At 37.9% G+C, this 21,065-nt stretch overlaps 1 protein-coding gene across 14 annotated transcripts in view; it reads right to left on the reverse strand.

Moving 5' to 3' along the window:
• Positions 1-11,646, reverse strand: part of LOC103056925 (cholesterol transporter ABCA5) — an 83,017-nt gene extending 71,371 nt beyond the window's left edge. For 3 of the 14 annotated variants that reach the window (XR_015795729.1, XM_088138321.1, XM_088138320.1), the window contains exons 1-3: positions 8,807-9,207; positions 5,198-5,335; positions 2,639-2,751 (exon numbers count right to left, since the gene is read on the reverse strand). Coding sequence is in view for 12 of the 14 variants with exons in the window: in XM_088138321.1 (XP_087994447.1) it covers positions 2,639-2,743 (105 nt within the window). In the remaining 2 variants the exon portion in view is untranslated. The other 11 variants (XR_015795728.1, XM_088138322.1, XM_088138311.1 and 8 more) reach the window with 9 other exon arrangements.
• Positions 11,647-21,065: the final 9,419 nt, after the last annotated feature.

A 21,065-nucleotide genomic window follows, 5' to 3' on the forward strand; every position in this document is an offset into this window, starting at 1 on the left:
ACAGTTGCATAAAGGGTATCTTTCACCAAGAACACTTTAAAAAGTGACTTCACATGCATTGACTTAATGCTTTAGTTGAATTCCCAACTGGAACTTCTAAATATGAGCAATTTTTTTTTGTTTCTCCCATGTCTAGCAAGTTGAGCCCTCCTCTGTGCCACCAGTGTTCTGATCCCACTTCCATCCAAATTCAGTTATTCACCAAATGTATTCACCAGTTCACCAGATACAGTGGGGCAAAAAAGTATTTAGTCAGCCGCCAATTGTGCAAGTTCTCCCACTCCAAAAGATGAGAGAGGCCTGTAATTTTCATCATAGGTATACCTCAACCATGAGAGACAAAATGGGGAAAAAAATCCAGAAAATCACATTGTCTGATTTTTAAAGAATTTATTTGCAAATCATGGTGGAAAATAAGTATTTGGTCAATATCAAAAGTTCATCTCAATACTTTGTTATATATCCTTTGTTGGCAATGACAGAGGTCAAACGTTTTCTGTAAGTCTTCACAAGGTTTTCACACACTGTTGCTGGTATTTTGGCCCATTCCTCCATGCAGATCTCCTCTAGAGCAGTGATGTTTTGGGGCTGTCGCTGGGCAACACGGACTTTCAACTCCCTCCAAAGGTTTTCCATGGGGTTGAGATCTGGAGACTGGCTAGGCCACTCCAGGACCTTGAAATACTTCTTACGAAGCCACTCCTTCGTTGCCCGGGCGGTGTGTTTGGGATCATTGTCATGCTGAAAGACCCAGCCACGTTTCATCTTCAATGCCCTTGTTGATGGAAGGAGGTGTTCACTCAAAATCTCACGATACATGGCCCCATTCATTCTTTCCTTTACACGGATCAGTCGTCCTGGTCCCTTTGCAGAAAAACAGCCCCAAAGCATGATGCTTCCACCCCATGCTTCACAGTAGGTATGGTGTTCTTTGGATGCAACTCAGCATTCTCTCTCCTCCAAACACAACGAGTTGAGTTTAGACCAAAACGTTCTACTTTGGTTTTATCTGACCATATGACATTCTCCCAATCCTCTTCTGGATCATCCAAATGCTCTCTAGCAAACTTCAGACGGGCCCGGACATGTACTGGCTTAAGCAGGGGGACACATCTGGCACTGCAGGATTTGAGTCCCTGGCGGCGTAGTGTGTTACTGATGGTAGCCTTTGTTATTTTGGTCCCAGCTCTCTGCAGGTCATTCACTAGGTCCCCCCGTGTGGTTCTGGGATTTTTGCTCACCATTCTTGTGATCATTTTGACCCCACAGGGTGAGATCTTGCATGGAGCCCCAGATCAAGGGAGATTATCAGTGGTCTTGTATGTCTTCCATTTTCTAATTATTGCTCCCACAGTTGATTTCTTCACACCAAGCTGCTTGCCTATTGCAGATTCAGTCTTCCCAGGCTGGTGCAGGTCTACAATTTTGTTTCTGGTGTCCTTCAACAGCTCTTTGGTCTTGGCCATAGTGGAGTTTGGGGTGTGACTGTTTGAGGTTGTGGACAGGTATCCTTTATACTGATAACAAGGTTAAACAGGTGCCATTACTACAGGTAACAAGTGGAGGACAGAAGAGCCTCTTAAAGAAGTAGTTACAGTAGTTGAAATACAGTAGTTACATGTCTGTGAGAGCCAGACATCTTGCTTGTTTGTAGGTGACCAAATACTTACTTTCCACCATGATTTGCAAATAAATTCTTTAAAAATCAGACAATGTGATTTTCTGGATTTTTTTCCCCATTTTGTCTCTCATAGTTGAGGTATACCTATGATATAGGTTTGGGGTGTGACTGTTTGAGGTTGTGGACAGGTATCCTTTATACTGATAACAAGGTTAAACAGGTGCCATTACTACAGGTAACAAGTGGAGGACAGAAGAGCCTCTTAAAGAAGTAGTTACAGTAGTTGAAATACAGTAGTTACATGTCTGTGAGAGCCAGACATCTTGCTTGTTTGTAGGTGACCAAATACTTACTTTCCACCATGATTTGCAAATAAATTCTTTAAAAATCAGACAATGTGATTTTCTGGATTTTTTTCCCCATTTTGTCTCTCATAGTTGAGGTATACCTATGATGAAAATTACAGGCCTCTCTCATCTTTTTAAGTGGGAGAACTTGCACAATTGGTGGCTGACTAAATACTTTTTTGCCCCACTGTACACAGGTCCACCAGATGTATGTTTCATTAACAAATCTATCATGTGTTCTGAAAAGATTTGAAAAGAAATGAAAATATTTATTTAACTGCCCACTACATTCTGCTGATGCAGTAGGCAGTTAAAATATTTTCATTCTGTGGAGAATGAGTCTTAAACATAGGACTGTACTAAGAAACTTAAGTAAAAGACAGCACAGAATTATTGTTATTGTTGTTAATCACAAAAAGATTATTAGAATTAGAAGAGGTACCAAGGATTCCTCTGGGATTGTTTTAATGCAGAAATAACAGAGAAATAGTATACAAAAAAATTGAAATTGCCAAACTAAAGCATTATCCTTAGTATAATCAATTAATGACACAGACGCATCAGAATAATTCTGAAATAATTTAAAACAGAGCTGAAATCAATAAACAAATATTTTCAACAGATTAATTTTTAACTTCTTCAGACCTTAGAATATTGCTGATCAACTGACCTGAACGCTACTCTTCTTGGTTCTCCATTTAACTAACCAATTCTTATAAAAAAGAGCTTTTGTTTGTCGCCACACTCCTTTTTGTCTTGAAGCATCTATAGACATTTTTATATCTGAAAAGCAAAAAAAAAAAAAAATTACATGCATCTTTTAAAATATGTATGCCCTTTTTAAGCCAATTAATTTGTTTTAAGCATGGAATCATTCACAATACTTAATTACTTGACTAAGCAGTACGTTAAATGAATAAATTTCTGTGAAATAAATGTATGTTTCACCATCTAAAAGAAAATCCTATATGAATAGCTGTTCATTCTCTTTAAGTGTTATCAGGTATATGCTGGATAATAATCCAAATGCTTCTCAGGTAAATTTTAGGAAGTCTAAACTGCAGATGTATTGTTGCTCGAAATATCTTTCTCTTAATTGCACATAAATGCTTAATTCAACGTGTACAGATGAAGCCTTGGGTATACACACTATTTGTTTCCAGTTTCTATTACCAAAGTTGAATATGCTGTCCAAATCCTAACCTATTATTAATATGACCAATTAATTCTTTAAATAACCCAAATTACATGACTCAATGTGGTACTGAAAAATTTCCCAAACATCCTCATGGCAAAATTTATCTATTTTGCTGTTAAACTACTCTTTGGGTACATCTGTATTTTACTGACCACGATTTCATATTTTTTATTTGTATCACTAGCTAAAATGAAATAAAGTAAAATAAAATAAAATCTGGTACATTTTTTTCCCTTCCTTGCTATTACACAATTGAGAGTGGGTGTGTGAACCAGCCGGTATCAACTGATAGGGTTCCAACATTTAGCAAAAAAAGGGAATATTAAAATGCAAAATGTTGAAATCAGAATGCTCTTATATATAATAAAAATAGGCTTTACAAATTAAATATATTTTGATTATTTTTTCACAACTGATGCTTAAATTATGTTCATATTTCTAAGTCCTTGACATGGGTGCCTTTTTTGAAATACTGAATGGAAGTGTGAGAATTTACAGCCCAAATGAACATTCACAGTTTGAAGGAAAGTCCATCTTTCATATTTCTGGTCATGACACTTAAAAAAATCTTTTTTTGAATTTTTATAGATTCAAACAAGTGTATCTGGATTTTAGAGCCAGATTTGGCAAGGAGAGAACTTTGGTCACCTTATTGGATAACCTCCAGGAGAAAAGCAGGGGGAATGTGTCCCACTGATACTCCTGGATCTGTCTGTCTTCTGATATGACTTAACATGGTATCATTTTGGAGTGCTTGAATGAGTGTGGAGTTGGGGATTCTGGTCCGTAATAGTTCTGCTCTTATCTCTTTAACTGCTATCAGAACATGATACTGGCTGTCATTTGCCGAGTTCTGATCACCAATGTTATGTAGTATCTATATGAACCTGCTGGGAACAATCCTTTGCAGGTCTGGAGCTATTTGCCAGCCCTACATTGATGATATTCAGGTTCATTATGTATAACCATAATTAGTATGTGGATCTAAGTCCAAATACTCAAACCATTCAGATAGATTCAGAGACATTCATGTAGATGGACATCTATACTCAAATGTTAAGGTTATTGAAGAGGGTTATATTCCAAACACACATACTCTAGCAGTCCTTCTTTCTGAGTTAGACACTACTGCCACATAATTCATTTTGACAAGGTTAAAGGGTTTTCTACGGAAAATATTGACTGATTATAGCTCTTCTCTTAGTAATGCAGGAAATAATAAATAACAACATTTTGGAAAGTTCTTTTTGAGATACAGAAATATGATCACAGATTTTTAAAACTATACTATACTGAAATAAAGGCACTCAATCATTTATCTTTATAACTCAAAGACTGACAGCAATGGCACTAAGTATGAGATAATGTATGAAGCCTGTTAGAAATAAACTTAATGTTTTTAGACATGTAAATGAACACTGAAACCTGACCTGCTGGTGTTGTACTGCTGTGTTTGACTGAAACTTCTACTGAGCTCAACGTGTTCAAAAATAGTGATTTTTTCCTTTATTGTGTTTTTAAAAATTAACAAAACAAACTAAAAGGTATCTATTTCAGGACATTTCAAATACCAGTATATCACAAAATCTGAAATTGTGGGAGAGTAACATATGCAGGGTTTAATTTGAGAGTAAAGGGAGAAAGAGAATCAGAAAATAATTACATGGAAATATATAATTAATTTTTAAAACTCAGGGGAATTTGACCAAATTGCTGGAAAACCCTTTTCTCACAGAGAATTTCATATCTACTGCTTCACAGAACTATTGACAGCACTGGAAAAGATTTTCTCTCCTCAGTATTTAGTGACACAGTGCTAAGTAAATAGCAACAGAAGCATATCTAAGAAGACAGAAATGATGACTCATGAAGAGACCCTGCACTGAGCTCCTGCAGAATGACATGGATTTTGGTCTTTCAGTATCATCCCAAAGCAATGCTTGTTTAAAAGAGTACCAAAGAGAAAACATGTAATAATTGCAAAGAAATAGCATCTCACCCATATAAAACTAAAGCAAGAAAAACAATTACCCAGAGTAATTGTTCCAAGTTAAGCATCCCTGTACTTTTCCACTAGTCGATTCTTAATCCAGTATCTGTACAAAATCAGGCTCCAACCATAAGTTCTCCCACAGACTTTAAGCAAACAAAACAGAATTTTTCGGAAGTCTGCTAAAAAAAAAAATGCCAGTAAGTCAGATCTTATGAAAAACTGCAATAACCTAAAAGTAGTCTACTAACAGGACTGAATTAGTAAATTAAATAATGCTTACAGAATAGCATCGCATCTATGTGCTTCTCTTATGTCTTAGTCCAAACAATAAACTATTGAAAGTGATCTGCTCCTAACAATATTTACTTAGATTTCCGTTCGATTCAATTCCTTTTACGTATGCGTAAAAATGCAGCCTTCAAATCAGGTGCAAGGGGATAAGAGGGCCATACTTTACAGTAATCCAGTCAAATTAAAATATGTAAGAAATGCTACATGTAGAGCCATCACTGTTTAAGAATTAGTCGAGTAACTTCATGAAATATAATTTATTACTTAATTAATGTATAAATAAATATGCTTACGATTCAAACAAAATAGTTTTGATGTTTAATTTAGTATTTGTTTTTCAGGAATGTTGAATTTAGTATTTGCTTTTAGGAATGCAATAGCACATTTTGGTAATTATACTATGGGAGAGCTCTTTAGATTGTAAAGTATATTTACTTCAACAAGCAAACCCTCTATATTTGGCTAAGTCCTCTTATTCCTTCTGCTGAGTAGAGTTTGTAGAGTGCTGAATTTACCCAAGGTTCTGCCCTGATTGCACCAAGATGATATACTACATGGCATATTACAACAAGCGCTCTTCCCTCATATCACCTCCCATTTCAGGAGAAAAGGAATGCATTTGCTCTGACAGCAGTCTTTTTTTAAATTTAATCATTTTATTTTAATTAATTGTAACTTCACTATACAGAAAACATTTATTCACCTAAGTGTCAAATACTCAAATATTTACTGGTACTGTACAGTACTATGGCAGAAAAGTTCCTTTTCAGAATCTCGGCTGCCTAGAGATACAGCAATAAATGTTTGCTATTGTTGATAATCTCTCTCACTCACTCACTCCCTGCTTTCACAATCAGAGAGGAAAGGTGAACAGGTAGTGGCAGCAGACAGAAGAATTAGGGCTAGGAACCACTCTTGATACCAGTTCTGCTAAAAGGTGACAGAACTTATAGGAATAATTGGGTAGCCTTCGATTCAAATGCTGTTTGTCTATAGAAGTACATATCAGAACAAGTAGTCCACTGCACATTTGTTCTACTGTATTGAACAGAGCTTAGTCCAGATACATAAAAAATAATTATTATTTAGATTTGTTATGGTTACCCACTCCAAAAGACTCTGGGTGGCTTACAGCATCAGAGTATACAATTAAAACATGACAATAAAACGTAACAGCCCAGACTGAAAAGGAACCATATCAAGAAACACGACAGGGGCTCCATAAACATACTAACCGCAGACCTGGGAACACAGCCAGGCCTTAAGGGCCTTGCAGAATCCCAGGAGAGTGGGCACCGTATGTATCTCGGGGGGGGGGGAGGTAGGGATGGTTGGGATGTATAGTGTATAGGATTGTATCCATCATAAGCTAAAAGGTGTTTCAGTTATAGGTTTCTAAAGTTTGTCAAGATTACTGGCCCTGGTTATTAGAATCTAGCTGAATATCTAGAATCTATTATGAATTCCAATGAAAGAGAACTTAGCTTAACATCGTTCTTTATATCATATCTAACCAGATACTGTGCTTACCAACTGCTAGCATTTTCTACGTGAATAAGGCAATAATTGTCAGTCTAATAATACAACATATTTATAAGAAATTTCCTTCTCCTGCTTCATTTCTTTTTCCATTTTGCAGCATGCATGCTAGCACTGGCTTCTTTTAAAACCTGTACAGCACTCAAAAACTTTAAAAACTAGAAGTGCCAAATAACAATGATAATCATACTGATGTTAAGCCTTTTACAACAAAATGGATTCTTAAGGACTTATGGCACAAGCCTTCATGAACTAGAAAACACTTCATGAGATATATGAAAACATATTGTAATTACACATAATTGTAGTGATGTGGAGGAGGGATGCATTATTATTATTATTATATACTCTTCCTCTCATTTCTTCATGTAAACAGTTAAGTTAAAAGGAAATTAATTGCTTAAAGTACAGATTTATTTTAAAAACTTTAAATGCCTTACAGTGAATATTCACAAACATTTTACTATATTAGCTTACAATGTTTTTTCTACTCTTCCTGTACAATTCTATGCACAATGTCTTGGGCACCATAAGAGAGTGCAGCATAATTCAGAATCTGGTGTTCTATTGGGGAAAGAGGGGTGGAGGTAGAGAATTTTTTTCCCTGTTTTTCTCCCAGTTTCTTAATTACTACATAACAAGCTTCTCATGAACTCCATTGAGTTTCCAAATATTTGCATAAGCATCTTTCAGTTAATTATCTATCTGAAAATTAACTGTAAATAGTAATTGATCCTCAAATTAACAACATGGCCTTTCCTGGTCTACGGTTAAGTACAGACCTTTTTTCTTGCCCATAATTTGTACAAAGTATTCAGATATATTTGATAATTGCTGCAATTGTACCTTATTTGCTAGTGATTCTGTGATTTATTCAGAATAGCCTTAGGATCTATTTGAAACAAATCATAAAATCATTGTCTACATGCCAACCATAAGTCTCACGGGTCATCTCATAATTAGCAATGCTACTCTAACAGATATTTGTTATTTAGGCTTCTCACTGTTTGGATCTAAATAATCCCTTTTCTCTTATTTCCCTACCTGTATACATTACCCAGTCTCTATCAATGCAATGGTATCACCGTTACTTCTAATACACAGCATAATGATGCTCTGAGATGAGTAAATAGAGACTCTAGAAAGGATGAAGGAAATAGAAAAGTACCCTAAGTCTCACCCATAAAGCCCCACTTAGAAAGGCACGCTTTGGGCAACCAGAAATCTATACCGCGACAAAAACACAGCTTGCCACATAATCACAAGAGCACGCGCTGCGTTTTGGGCCAACAGGCAGAGACATCGGACACCGACAGTTCTCGCTGATCAGCTCCTCAATAATTGACCACGCCGGCCAAGACACCTGCGGCCAAGCGAAGAGAAGCCGGCAGCCCTCCCGGATTCTCCCAGAGGCGACGTGCGGGCTTAGGTGCCCTCAGAAGCCAGCCCGCCACCTACCCCCACGCCGTTTCCCCAATCGAGCAGCCGGGCATCCAGCGCTCAGCCCGGAAAGCCGAGCCCAGGGAGGCGCCAGCAGAGCCTCTCGTTCCTCGCCTACCCGCTGGTGCCTCCTTCCCCCCGCCGTGCCGCATCTCTCCCGCCTTGTACCGCACCGTTGCCTCCCACCTCTTCCCCCTCCCCCCAACGCCTCCCTCCCGTGCCGCCTGATTTGCTTTCCCCGCACGCTCCTCTCCCCTCCTCCGGCCTCTCCCCCTCTGCTCCGCGGGGGCCGCCTCGCGCAGCTCCGTCGCGGCACGCGCCTCCCCAGGGCAGAAAGAAGCCGCAGTCCCCAGCCTCCCTCCAAGCGGCCGCTTCACCTCGAGCCCTCCTGGCCGCGGCTGGGCTGCAGGGGGCACGCGGGCGCGTCGCCGCGGCTGGTCTTCGCCAACCCGGGCCCTTCGGCGCCCGCGAAGCCAGAAAGGCCAAGCCGAGCCGCCTAACCGTTCCTCTCCGCGCAGCTGTTGGCAGCAGGATTGCAGCAGCGAGGACTCCTTTCCCTCCAGGGAGCCGCCGCTCCTGTGACTCTCGCTTTGTTTGGTCTTCGGAGGAGAGGGAGCGTCGCCAATGGCGGGAGCAAGTTTCCGCAAGCAGAGCCAGTCTCCCCCACACACGCACACACAATCCTGGAATAGCTAAAACAGTCGCAAAAAGAGGACCGTTCAAAGGCAATAAACATGTTTAGGGAATGGTACGTGCACCTATTACTAGCTAGGCCATTATTCCAGCCTTCGTCGTAAGACAGACCTTCCCCCATAACATTGTCTCTTCACATGCACAGTCATGTTGATAACAACTCCCTTTTCCCAACTCTTGCCCAATGTGTCGGAATGTTCCGCACCGCGAAAATTTCAAAATTAATAATAGGGTGGCACAGAAAACGTCTCTCCTCAGCAGCAACGAGTAATCAGAAGCTGAACATGCGTACACAGAAGGGGAGAGGGCTTCCGTGGGTTATTTAATACTCCATGCAGATGCTTTATAGAGGTCTATCCAGAATAAAGTCCCATCAACTTCAGTGAAACTTACCCTCCCAAGTAAATGAGAAAATAAAATTGCAGCCTTAAAAGGGCATATCTTGATTCATTCTGACTGTGTGCATACAGAGATAAATGGATTGGTTATTCCTAAGTAAATACAGGACTGAGGCTGAGACTTTGTACATACACAGTTTACATTATATGGTTTACCACATGTTGCTAAACTATTGGCAGCCCTGTGTTCACTGATGAGCATGTTCAACAGTTCAGCAACATCTGACAAGCCACAGGTTTTCCACCTGTGCTTCTTAACTATCTAATAAATTACATTAGCTCCCTTGTAATATTTACTCACTATAGGTGACAAGAACACCTTGAAGCAAAAGTTCCTAATATAATATAATATAATATAATATAATATAATATAATATAATATAATATAATATAATATAATATAATATAATATAATATAATGGCTTCCTTGTCCCTTTCCCTGGAACGGGGAGTGGTGAATTAACAACATACACTTATTAAATTAATCTTCTCCTTAAGTTATGTTTTAAAATATGCTTTTCTTTTGTTTTCTGATGTAGGGGGGAAAAAGGCCCTGAAAATTAAAATATGGCCCTATGGTTGGATAATTCTGTGAAATGAAGTCCAAACATATGAAGGACACCCAGACTGGGAAAGGCTATAGGACACAATATCACAATCTAGAAACATCTTTCAAGTACACAACCGTAGTTTGAAAAGATTTCAAGCTTGTATAAGCCAACAATCACATGTGAATAATAATAAAATCAAGCATTGCATTAATATGATAGCTGTTTTAATTTTCTGCTATTTTTAAAAATTTTTTGTAAAACTATTACTTTAAAATAATAAAATAATTCTTCACTCTACTTCAGTAGTATACTGTATTGTACAAGTATGTAACTTCCTAATTGCTGACTATTTATTAGTTAAAACAATACATCTATTTTTTGTAAACAATAAAGACATTAACAGAAAAATACTGATTCAAAACTGAATCATGGGTCATGATTACAGTGACCATATGTCCTTTATTATAAAGGACTGTCCTTTATTTCAGAAAGCTGTCCTTTAGATTTATTTATTTTTCAAAAACTCACTTTTGACTTTTATTTTGGTCATTTAACTTTTACCACACAAATAGTACCACTTAATGCAGTCTTTCACATTCATGTGAAAAATATAGAAATTGAATTGTCTGTTTTAAATAAATTTACATATAATGTTTGATTTTAAATACTTTAATTAGAATATGCGTTTTTGTAAAGTTTTTCTTGGGTTTGCTCTTGAATTTTCCTTTGTAGAGCAAAGCTATAAACAAACAGGTTTTTTTTTTATCCTTATGAACCTCCTTTAAATTTGCCCCTTTTTCAGGTTTGTCCTTTATTTTTTCCAAGAAAATATGGTCACTATAGTCATGAAGCTGGCTCCCAAATTTATGGGTCATGGCTGGAAAATGCTAAAAACCCTGTTCAAACAATTTTCCATATAGGATCCTGCATTTCTTCTGCTTTCACTCTAGTTTCTTTAGCTTTTTTCATTTTTTTCCACATCCATTTTATCTATCTCTTTCATCACCCTTTTATCTGTCAGTAATTTAGTCTTTCATCAGAAATTCAGAAATAATTTAAGTGGGATACAGAGTAAGTTCTTGAAACTAATGAAGTCTTTAAAACTTGTAAATGATAAATGTAATAACAAAATGCCTGTTGTTGTTTTCTTCCCCAAGATGGTACTGAACTAGCAGCACTTTTAGTAAGTTCCAGACAAGTTCTTCTTTAATCTGGCTTTTGTTATTGTTTCCTTCTCTTTATCCTTTATTTTACTTTATTTTATTCTAATCAGTCTTAATATTTTGTTTATTTTATTAGCTTTATTTAAAAGCTCCTGCAGTATAGGTAGGAAAAAGAGACACAGTACCAGCCCTGGAACTTTAAAACCAGCAAAGGTAGCAAAACAACTAAAAATTAATGAGCTCCTTACCTCAAAGGTTTCCACTGCAGATTTAGTCTCCTGGAATTCTATGAACAGATTCAAAGTGCAACGCCCACAATCAGATGAAACACCAAACTTCCTTCTTCCCAGTGATGATGAAATATTCCTATGGAGTGATGAGTTCCAGGAAAATATTGCCTGTAGTAAGCACACTGCCCATTGCTAGTATTGTTTCTATACCTCTAATGAGATTCTAGCTGATGAGTTAAACACAACCCCCTTCAGATTTTTTGGCTAAATATTGTCTCTTAACTGCTCAGACTGTAATAGCCTTGTCTGAGCAATTAACAATTGTCTTTGTAAAAATTAATGATTTGAAGAAAGTGTTTGATGTCTACACAGGTTCCTTCCCAGAGATACAGAAAGCAAATTACCCTCAGTGAGCTTTTATGCTGATTATCCCACCGACTGATTAGCAGTCTGAAAATAGCAAATCTTTTGGTCCTTCAAGCCCAGACTCTCTCCTCATATATCAACATAATCCGTTAGTTCTGTCTGTTTTAATAACAACATTAATGGAGGGAGATGGGCTTCCAGAGGCTCTGTTCATTTTTCCTTATGTCAGCTATTTCACTGCCAGCCTCATGCCATTGATTTTGTTCATGTTAACTGGCTTCCCACTATGAATGGGAATGTTTTTTTTCCCAGCAATTCAATAATATGTTGATTAAAATGAGGACATCTTTCACATATTTAGAATTAACCCCATTTGGATGTTCCCTGATCAAAAGGTAAGACCTCTCCTAAATAATATTTCAACAGCTAACACACTCCAAAATGCTGTGTCTAACCTGGACAGTTGCCAAGTTTCTTCTATCTTATCCCTGACCTTGACATTAGGGAGTATAGCTAAATGTACTACCAACCCAAGAAAAATACCAGTTGGTCCTTTTGAAAGCAAACTGATTAATCTTATAGCACTATGGTTGAAGATGAATAGTTAGAGATGTTGTTCAAAATCAAAGGATTTACACAAGCAATGATACTGGTCCAAGAGACTGCAAACCTCATTGCTCTAGTACACATAAATGAGGATGCCAGTAATACAAAATGGCAATAACGGATAACAGGGAAATGGTCAGATTCCAAAGACATTGTCCTTTTATCAATTAAAAATCTTTTACAGACTTTTTGCTGGACACAGGAATCTTCAGAAAGTAGTTCAAATGGACATCTTGTTTAATAAACACAAGTTGCCTGCATTTCTCCAACTGATGCCCTTGAAGAACAAGATGAACTACCTATGGCACTAGCTAATGGCATTAGTAAGCTCCCCCACAACCATGCTAACATCCTTGGAGACTTGCTGCAGCAGGAGAGCAGGTAGGGTGAACATAATCAACACACTGCTCTGACCTGATACATCCTTTCCTCCCTTCCCATGCCCCTAAACTGATCTAATTAACTAATCTAACTAACTAATTAATCCTATGTTAGGCATTCCACCAAATATTGATGTTTCTTCCCCATATGATGGATATTCCTTAGCCATGAATCACAGCTTCAGACAAACCAATATTGGTCATAGCTCTTAAGCTGACTTTATTGAGGATCCCATGGGAAACATCAGTTACCTCATTTATTCTAATGACTTCACCTCCACTGGTCTGGATTTCTATTGGATATATTATGATCTAGGTCGTCCCATTTCCTGTCTTCCCCAAACAGCTCCTAAAGTGTATCCATTCTCATGTTCTGTTATCAGTGAGGTATCTGAGTGATCTCCATCTTCCATTTAAAATAAGCCACACTACATGTTTGAGAACAGGTCGAAAACTCACGTGAATAGATAAATGGGTACTCTCACTCCAGTGGGAGGAAAAATGCTGGTGGCGCCTTGCAAAAAGGAGTTGGGAGCAGTTGCCGGTAAGCGCGAAAAACTGTGCGCGCCCAAAAAGGGCGCGAAGCAACAGAAACCCCGCCTCCTGCGCTCGCCAGCTGGGCTCTGCTCTAGGAAGGAGGCTCTGGCAAACCACTTCCTAAACAATTGCCTTGAAAACTGCAAGGACTCGTCCAAGCAGTCACTGCAGGGTCAGCAATGACTGAGCGCAGACCAAAAAAAAAAAAAAAAGTTGATAGAATTTAGCAAAAGTATATCAGTACAACTTTGCTTTATGAAAGCTCATTGCTCCTCTCTAATTGGTTGAGAAGTTTGCATTTTCATAATTCCCATATTTATAATATTTATTTATTTTATATATATATATATATATATAAAATTATATATATATATTCTATAGGCAACTGACTGGGGAAAGAGAGAAAACATTTATATTTATTTTATTTATTTATTTTTATATATATATATATATATATATATATATATATATATATATAAATGTTTTCTCTCTTTCCCCAGTCAGTTGCCTATAGAATCATCCCTGCACTTCCTTAGGTAGCTTAGTTCTTTATTTCAAGAGCCAACGACCTCACTTCAGCCTCAGGAATCTGCTGAATTGTTATTTAACTAATGTTAACACCTCTGATCCTCACTATATCCATCTCATTACATTTGTCACTAATCCATAATAGCATGAAAACCACTTACATTTATACTTAAATGAAACTGATGATATGAAGAAGTATGATAAACTCAGACAATTAGCTACAATTAGCTACAGTTGTGCTGAGCAGGTAAATTAAACTCTCTTGGCCAGGGCCAGCTCTAGACATGTTGGTGCCCTAGGCAAGGTTATATTCTGGACCCCCTATGGTTTGGCTCATTTTCTGATTTGGTTAGGAATTTCAAAAATTCTGATTTTTGTTAGGAATTTCTTATTTCTTTTTTTCTTTGAGTTTTTGAGCTTTACGCTTATGATTCTGAGCTCCAGACATTTTTTTTTCTTTTCTCAGACATTTTCACCCTATTTACACAGTAAATAATTTTAGTTACCTCAGCACCCATTGTTGTCAAATGGCAACAATTCTGCAAAGTTATATTTAACACTCAGGTGGGCATGCTGGCTCACAGAGTGTGCCATTACTTCTTTTCACTTTTTTATTGTGCTTTTCGGAAGTCTTTTCAATTTAGGCGCCCCTATAATTTGGCACCCCCAGGCCAGTGCTTATTCAGCATTACCCTAGAACCATCACTGCTCTTCGCAGAGAGCAACTGGATATTGGGACAATCCTTGTTCAGACACAGTTTTATTTGATCCTTACAACAGAAGCTAAGACCCTGAAACCTGATTATATGCATTATTTTAAAAAACATACAGGAGCATAGCAATCTGGCTGTTATATAACATGCTCCAGAATGAATTCAGCAATCAGCACAATATTTTGAGTGTGTTGCTTGTTTCTTTGTTTGTTAATTTGCAAAATATACAGTATATTATTCATTTTAAATGCAACTGCCAAACATTATCTGCCAATTTTAAATAAAAAACAAAGGTGCACTCTAGATAAGCTTGACTCCTGGTGACTACATGGACACAATCATGTAGTTACACTTCATTATTCAACACATTTACTTTGAGACCAGTACAATAGATTACTTTCTTTCTCCTTTCACTGAAATTTAGCATCATAATATTGTATAACTGAATTATAATGTTTTGAAGACTATAATCATATGTGTACAGCATTTAGAAGATCAAATTAATAACTAATCCTAATATATATGCATTATTGTAATGAAAAATTGTATAATGGAAAAGGTTTGTGAGGAAAATATACCTTTGGGTGAAAGAAGCAAGTTTTTTGAAGCCTCAGATGAAAGGGATCACCTTAATAAAATTGAAACTTAAAGGAATGTGCAGCACCCTTGAAGCTGGTGTGAACTAAGCTGGTTGTAAATTCCTTATCACAAACATCCCCATAGCAACTTAAGGGAGGATGCCTTCTTTCTGGCAGTTGGCACCTTGAACTAATTTGTTTCTTCTTCTCTGAGACACTATTGTTTTCCTTGTAGATAGCAGTTGTCCTGTCCTTGTAGATAGCAGACAAGAGAGGGGCAGAAAGTAACTTGAGAATTGCTTATTTAGGTATGCCTGCATCAGCATATGAATATGTATTTGTATGTGTTCTTTTTCCCTTCCCCTTCTTGTAGAACTGTATAAATATCAGGGTATCCATTTTGTCCGCAGGGGAGTGTCTCCCACTAACCCTTGGTGGGGCCCCCCTCCAGTACATACTGTCTAATAAACACTGCAGTGAAGCCTTGATTATTTTGCATTTGTGTCCTGCATTTTGATTCCACAGGTTGACAACAACTGAAAAATAAGTACTGAAGTCTTAGGAATAACCTCTAGCTATATATCATTCTCATGTCACATACGTTCATACAAGCATGCGCCTAAGAAGATTTAATACTCTTGGAAAAGAGACAAGTAAAAGAGAGATAAGCAAGCCCCCTTAAGTGTCTTCAAATATTTTTTAAGTTTAGTAGGTCCTGCTATTGACTAGGAACTTTGAAAACAATTGTATAGAATATAACCGCCCAATTACTTTGACATATATGGCCCTTTGGCAAAACTGGAGACAGCCTAATCTGGGCGTCTTTAATGGTCTGTGGAGTCCTTGGGGTTCTCTGAGCTTGGTTGTTTTCTTGCAAACGTTTCATTACCCTGCTAGGTAGCACCTTCAGTGCTAGCTTTAATGGTCTACCTGCATTATTTCTTCTCACAGCTGTGGACTTTTGGGCTTTCAGGCTTTCAGGTTATAGCAGTAGGAGACTACAATACAAGCTATAGTTTTACATTTCTCACAATGCCCTGAAGCAATGCTGTGCTGGGACCTCTGGAGGGTTGTGGGAAATGTAAAATAGCAATTTTTAATTACATTAGTATTATTGGACCTCAGTAGCTTCATTTGGATGAGGTACTAAAGAGAAGCTGCACATTTGAAAAGTTTCTTACAACATACATGCATTGAGATATTGTCTATGAAGCACAGGAACAGCCAATACCCTCAGATACAATATACAGTACGTATCTTTTTAAAAAATATCCCTTCCACTATATTTTATAGTAATATAAACCAACATGTCAAATTAAAAATAGAAAAAAATGTAACATATATACTCACATGCCAACTATAATGGAAAGTTCTTTTAACAAGTATATTAATGTTTGATTAAGCAAACAAGCAAACAAACAAAAATGCCCAACATCTGTTAAACCACTCTCAATGGGAGATATAAAATTAAAGTGAAGTTCAGTATTTGTCTGCTGACACTTGAAGTTTGCTAGCAACTTTATTTAAAAAATAAAATGAACTTCTCTGTCAGAAGGTGACAGACCAGACTATGATACTTCACAGAACTAGTACGTGTCCAATGATTATTTCAAATGATTTTTTAAACATTCAGAAAAAGCTATCTTAGTCTTTATTTAAAAAAAAAAAATCCAGGCCACCAGACAAATTTTATATTCCATATCTATCAGCAGACAGAGATTCCAGACTCAAAATTGCAAAATTTTGTTTTACAGCGATAAAAGCCTGTTGCACTCTTGTAACCCCTATAGATCTGGTCTGTCTGTCTATCTTTTGGTTCAAGACCTCAATAAAGTATTCATTAATTCATTCAGAACATTGTCCACCAGCAGCAATCATATTGAAGGTATTCCTGTAATAAACTTAATACTGTAAAACTCTTACCATATATGTTGGTCTAATAATGTGATCGTACTGACTGCAGTTGCTCACTGGGGATTAATACAAACATGGACATTCTGTATCTACTAGGCCACCTTTTTTGGCTGAAGTGGTAAGCTGAAACACAAAAACTTTCATGCAGAAGAGTGCATGAATGATGCATATGTCACATTCCCCAAGATTACTAAAAACAAACAAACAAACAACTGGGTAAACTTGTACTTGTGCATATTAGAAATAACTACCCTGTTACTTAGTAAGAAATATCATGCTTGGCAAAAGCAAACATGAGAATCTAATCTCTGATAATGCACTGATGTGCCCTAGGATAACTGCCATAGTATTAAACTTTGTTCCTGGTTGTAACATGTAAAGATCTACTCAGAAGTTAAATAAATTGAAGTGGTTAAAGTTTTAAAACAGGGTTGGCCAAAGATATTTTGCCCACTAAGGGAAAATATATGATGCTTCCTGTAAGAGGACTGCACCCAGCACTGAGTCTGCCACCCAACCAGGACAAGCCAGTATGAAGGCATCAGGGATTGATACTCACTGCAACCACCTTATTTTGTCCCCACTAACCAGGGAGGTAGGAGCAGGCTTAAAGATGGAAAATACTGTCCTCTTTCAGGTGCAAAAGCCGTTCAATTTAACAGAATTGTTTTAGCAGATTTAAGGACAGGTATATGCCTTGTTGGAATATTGGTGGCAACAACGGACAGGAGGATGGGAGAAAGGGGAAGGGACTGGCAAGATTGAGGATAGGCAGTCTGGTGAGATATGCTTGTTAAGAGCTGCTAAGGGGAGAACAGAGCTACCAAGACTTGCACATTTTTGTTATGCTGTCCTTTGTATCATGCCTGGTGTTCTAGTTTAAATATATGGATTGATCTGTGGAGGAGATTGTGCATTTTTTATTCATGGATCAGTTTATAGACATTTCTAGGAATATTGCCAGTTTTGTTCAGTGCTAATTGCTGTTATAAGGTGCTGGATCTAAGACTGGAAGTGCTGGCTAATTACTTTGGCTTCAAGGCTTTTTCAGCGTTTTATACTTGTTATTAAACTTCTGTTATTTTAATTCCTTACCCGCTTTTACTGGATTTCATTGCCTCTGTTATTTCCTGGCCCCTGATTGTAAATAAAAGTTTTTTTTTTTTATTATCACAGCTGTAATGAGAGATATGTAATCGGATCGTGACCTCTAAAACACAAACTGGCTCCAAGCATGTCTGTGTAAAATAGTAGATACTTTATTAGAAAACACAAAACAGCAAAGAGAAATAGGAGTAAGTGTTGGGATAAGAGAAAAAGGATTGGATTCAAAGGGCATATCTACACTGCTAGGTTGTCTGATAGCGACTATGAGCCACCCACTGTTTCTGAAGGGCAGGATTAGATGACTTGGTCTTCCTCTTGCCCCCAGCCCCCTGTTGAATGTAGAAGTTGAAAAGTGGTGTTTTCTGGCTTGTGGCAGCTCAAGCATTGATGTCCAGTTGGCCTGCTGGGCTTTTCTTTGTCTTCTAGGCAACCTCCTGCAGTTTGGTTGGTTACTGCACAAAGGCAGGAATCCCTCCTCATCCCATTTTCTCAGCTTTGCTTCAAGAAGGTCTGTGGTAGCTTCTGAGATTGATCTCAGGGTTTGAGCTCATTCAAAATAAAATAAAAACTCTAACAATCTAACTGATTACTCAGTTGTGTTTTAATTTGCCATATAGTCTACACATTATTTACAGTATTCTTTCAATTTAGTGTTTATTATTTATAGCTTTTCTTCTGTGCCCACACCCCACTCCTTGTCCTACCCTACCTCTGTCCTTCTATTTCAGCTTCAGGTGGCCAATCTCAGCCTGCCCTGTTTCCATGTCCTTCTCTACCTTGAATGGCCTACTGGATTCTCATCATGGATCTGGATTACTGGAGTACTGGACTAGCCTCATTCCCAGTTCACAACACCATGCATGCCAACAGCAGCCATAGCTACAGAGGGGTCAGCTGGTAGGCATGCAGGCATTGACAGCACAAGATTAAGCTGCCTGGGCTGCTGCTGGAGATTGCAAGCCCTTTACTCAACCTGAACTTGCTAGCTCTCTGTCTCTTCCTTGGGGGAAGAAGAAAAAATTAACAACTGATTCACAGGAACCAGAATAAATGAGGTAGATAACACTTCTAGCTTTCTATATTGTAATGCATTGGCATCAAAGACCAAAGATCAAAGACTTTAAAGAAATCTTGTCTATTGCTGTGAACATCATCAGCTGTAAAGGGAGATGATGGATCTGCTCTTGTTTGGGTTACATCTTGCCAGACTTGGCCTCATTTGTCTAGCAGTATGACTCTTGCCTTCTAATCAGCATTCTAGGCAAGTTGTTTTCCTTAATACAAAAATAGGGTAACTGCAGCCTACATGGTATCCCAAGATTACCTTGCTGAAACTCAACAGCAAAATGGATGAATTTCAACAGCACATTTTTTGTGCAGGTTTTCTTGTAAAATTAGGTGTGGGGATTGGAGTGCCAGGCTTTTGGGAGACCAGTCATTTCTATCCCCACACCCAAATCCTCCAAATCTCAACAAAATGGCTCCAGGTTGGCTCCTCAAACTCTGATTTTTAAATTGATTTTAGGAGTATCCAGGAGAGTTTTAATTATAGGAATCAGAGTTGTTTGCCTTCCAGAGTTTATTGGTCCCATCCCTGTACTAAAAAGTTCAAAAGGAAAGGACCAAAAATATTGGGCCCTTCTGATGGCATCATTGTGTTATCAGATGTTCTCCTGCAGCCCTTTGGAAAGTAGAGAGTCTGAACTGTGGCTCCCAACCATTCAAGCATTGCCCATCCCTGATTAAGATGAATCTTAATAGTTTAGTTTAATTTAATTTATTGTTTAGTCTAATGATCATATCAGATAAAATAAGATAAAATAATACAATGTATTGGGATATAAAAATATGCAGTGAAATAATCTGGTAAGATCATCCCCTTGGCAGTTGACCCCAATCTGATCTAGAGAGGAAGCTGTCAGCAGAACGGCTTTAGCTACAAACTTGCTGTTTTTCTTACTGTCCGTTTATTTGTGTCTTGGAGGAAGTAAGACAGCTTATTGATGGGGTCCCAATGGACTATCCTGTCAATGAACAAGTTTAAATACCGTGCTCTGGCTGAAGCATATAATGGACAGTCAAAGAAGATATGAATGATGTCCTCTATTTGTGGTGCCCCACACATACATATCTTCTCTGGATAAGGTATTGATGAAATCGCCTGTGTTTTACCATAGAGTCCAGGAGCTCAAATCTTGCTCTAATTAGGGCTGTTCTTGGGCCCTGTGTCAGGCCCATAGTTAGATATTTTTCTAGTCAAAAGGTCTTTTTGTTCTGGGCCAGCCATTTTAAGGATCTGATGTTCGCAAGTGCCTCTATGTCAACTTGATCACTAATACCCAGAATCCTTTGTTTGAACAAGTCCTTAGCTTGGTGGCCGATATAATGAAATATCTATGGAGTGAGAAGGTCTTGGTAAACTGATTTAGCCATGTGATAGGGTGGGACATGCCAGACTGTTCAACAAGACACTTTTGTGGTAATCTATCATGGTCCATTGAAAGTATCTTCCACCAATAGTTGAAAGCTCGAATTATTGTAGAGCTGTGGATGGAGTGAATGCCTGTTTCAGCTCTAACTCCAGCCTCTTGGAAAGCAGAGAGTCTGAACTGTGGCTCCCAACTCTTCAAGCATTGCCCTGATTAACAATAAAGCAAATGATAAAAATGAACCTTCCCTTCCAGACTTCTCCAGCTTGCCATTGTAGGGGGAGTAGAAAGCTAATCCTTTACCTTGCCCTATACACAACTAGCAACCACCTGCCCACCACACTTAATGTAGAGAACTAGATGCTTCTTTTACTAAATGTATCTATTTGGTTAACTATCCTAATGTTTTCAGTCAGTCCAAAGAGAAGAAAAAGATTGCCATT

The sequence above is a fragment of the Python bivittatus genome, unplaced genomic scaffold (assembly GCF_059951505.1).
Source record: "Python bivittatus isolate LINGU-HERP-01145 unplaced genomic scaffold, Pbiv_v1 ctg000220_np1212, whole genome shotgun sequence".
Lineage (NCBI taxonomy): Eukaryota > Metazoa > Chordata > Lepidosauria > Squamata > Pythonidae > Python > Python bivittatus.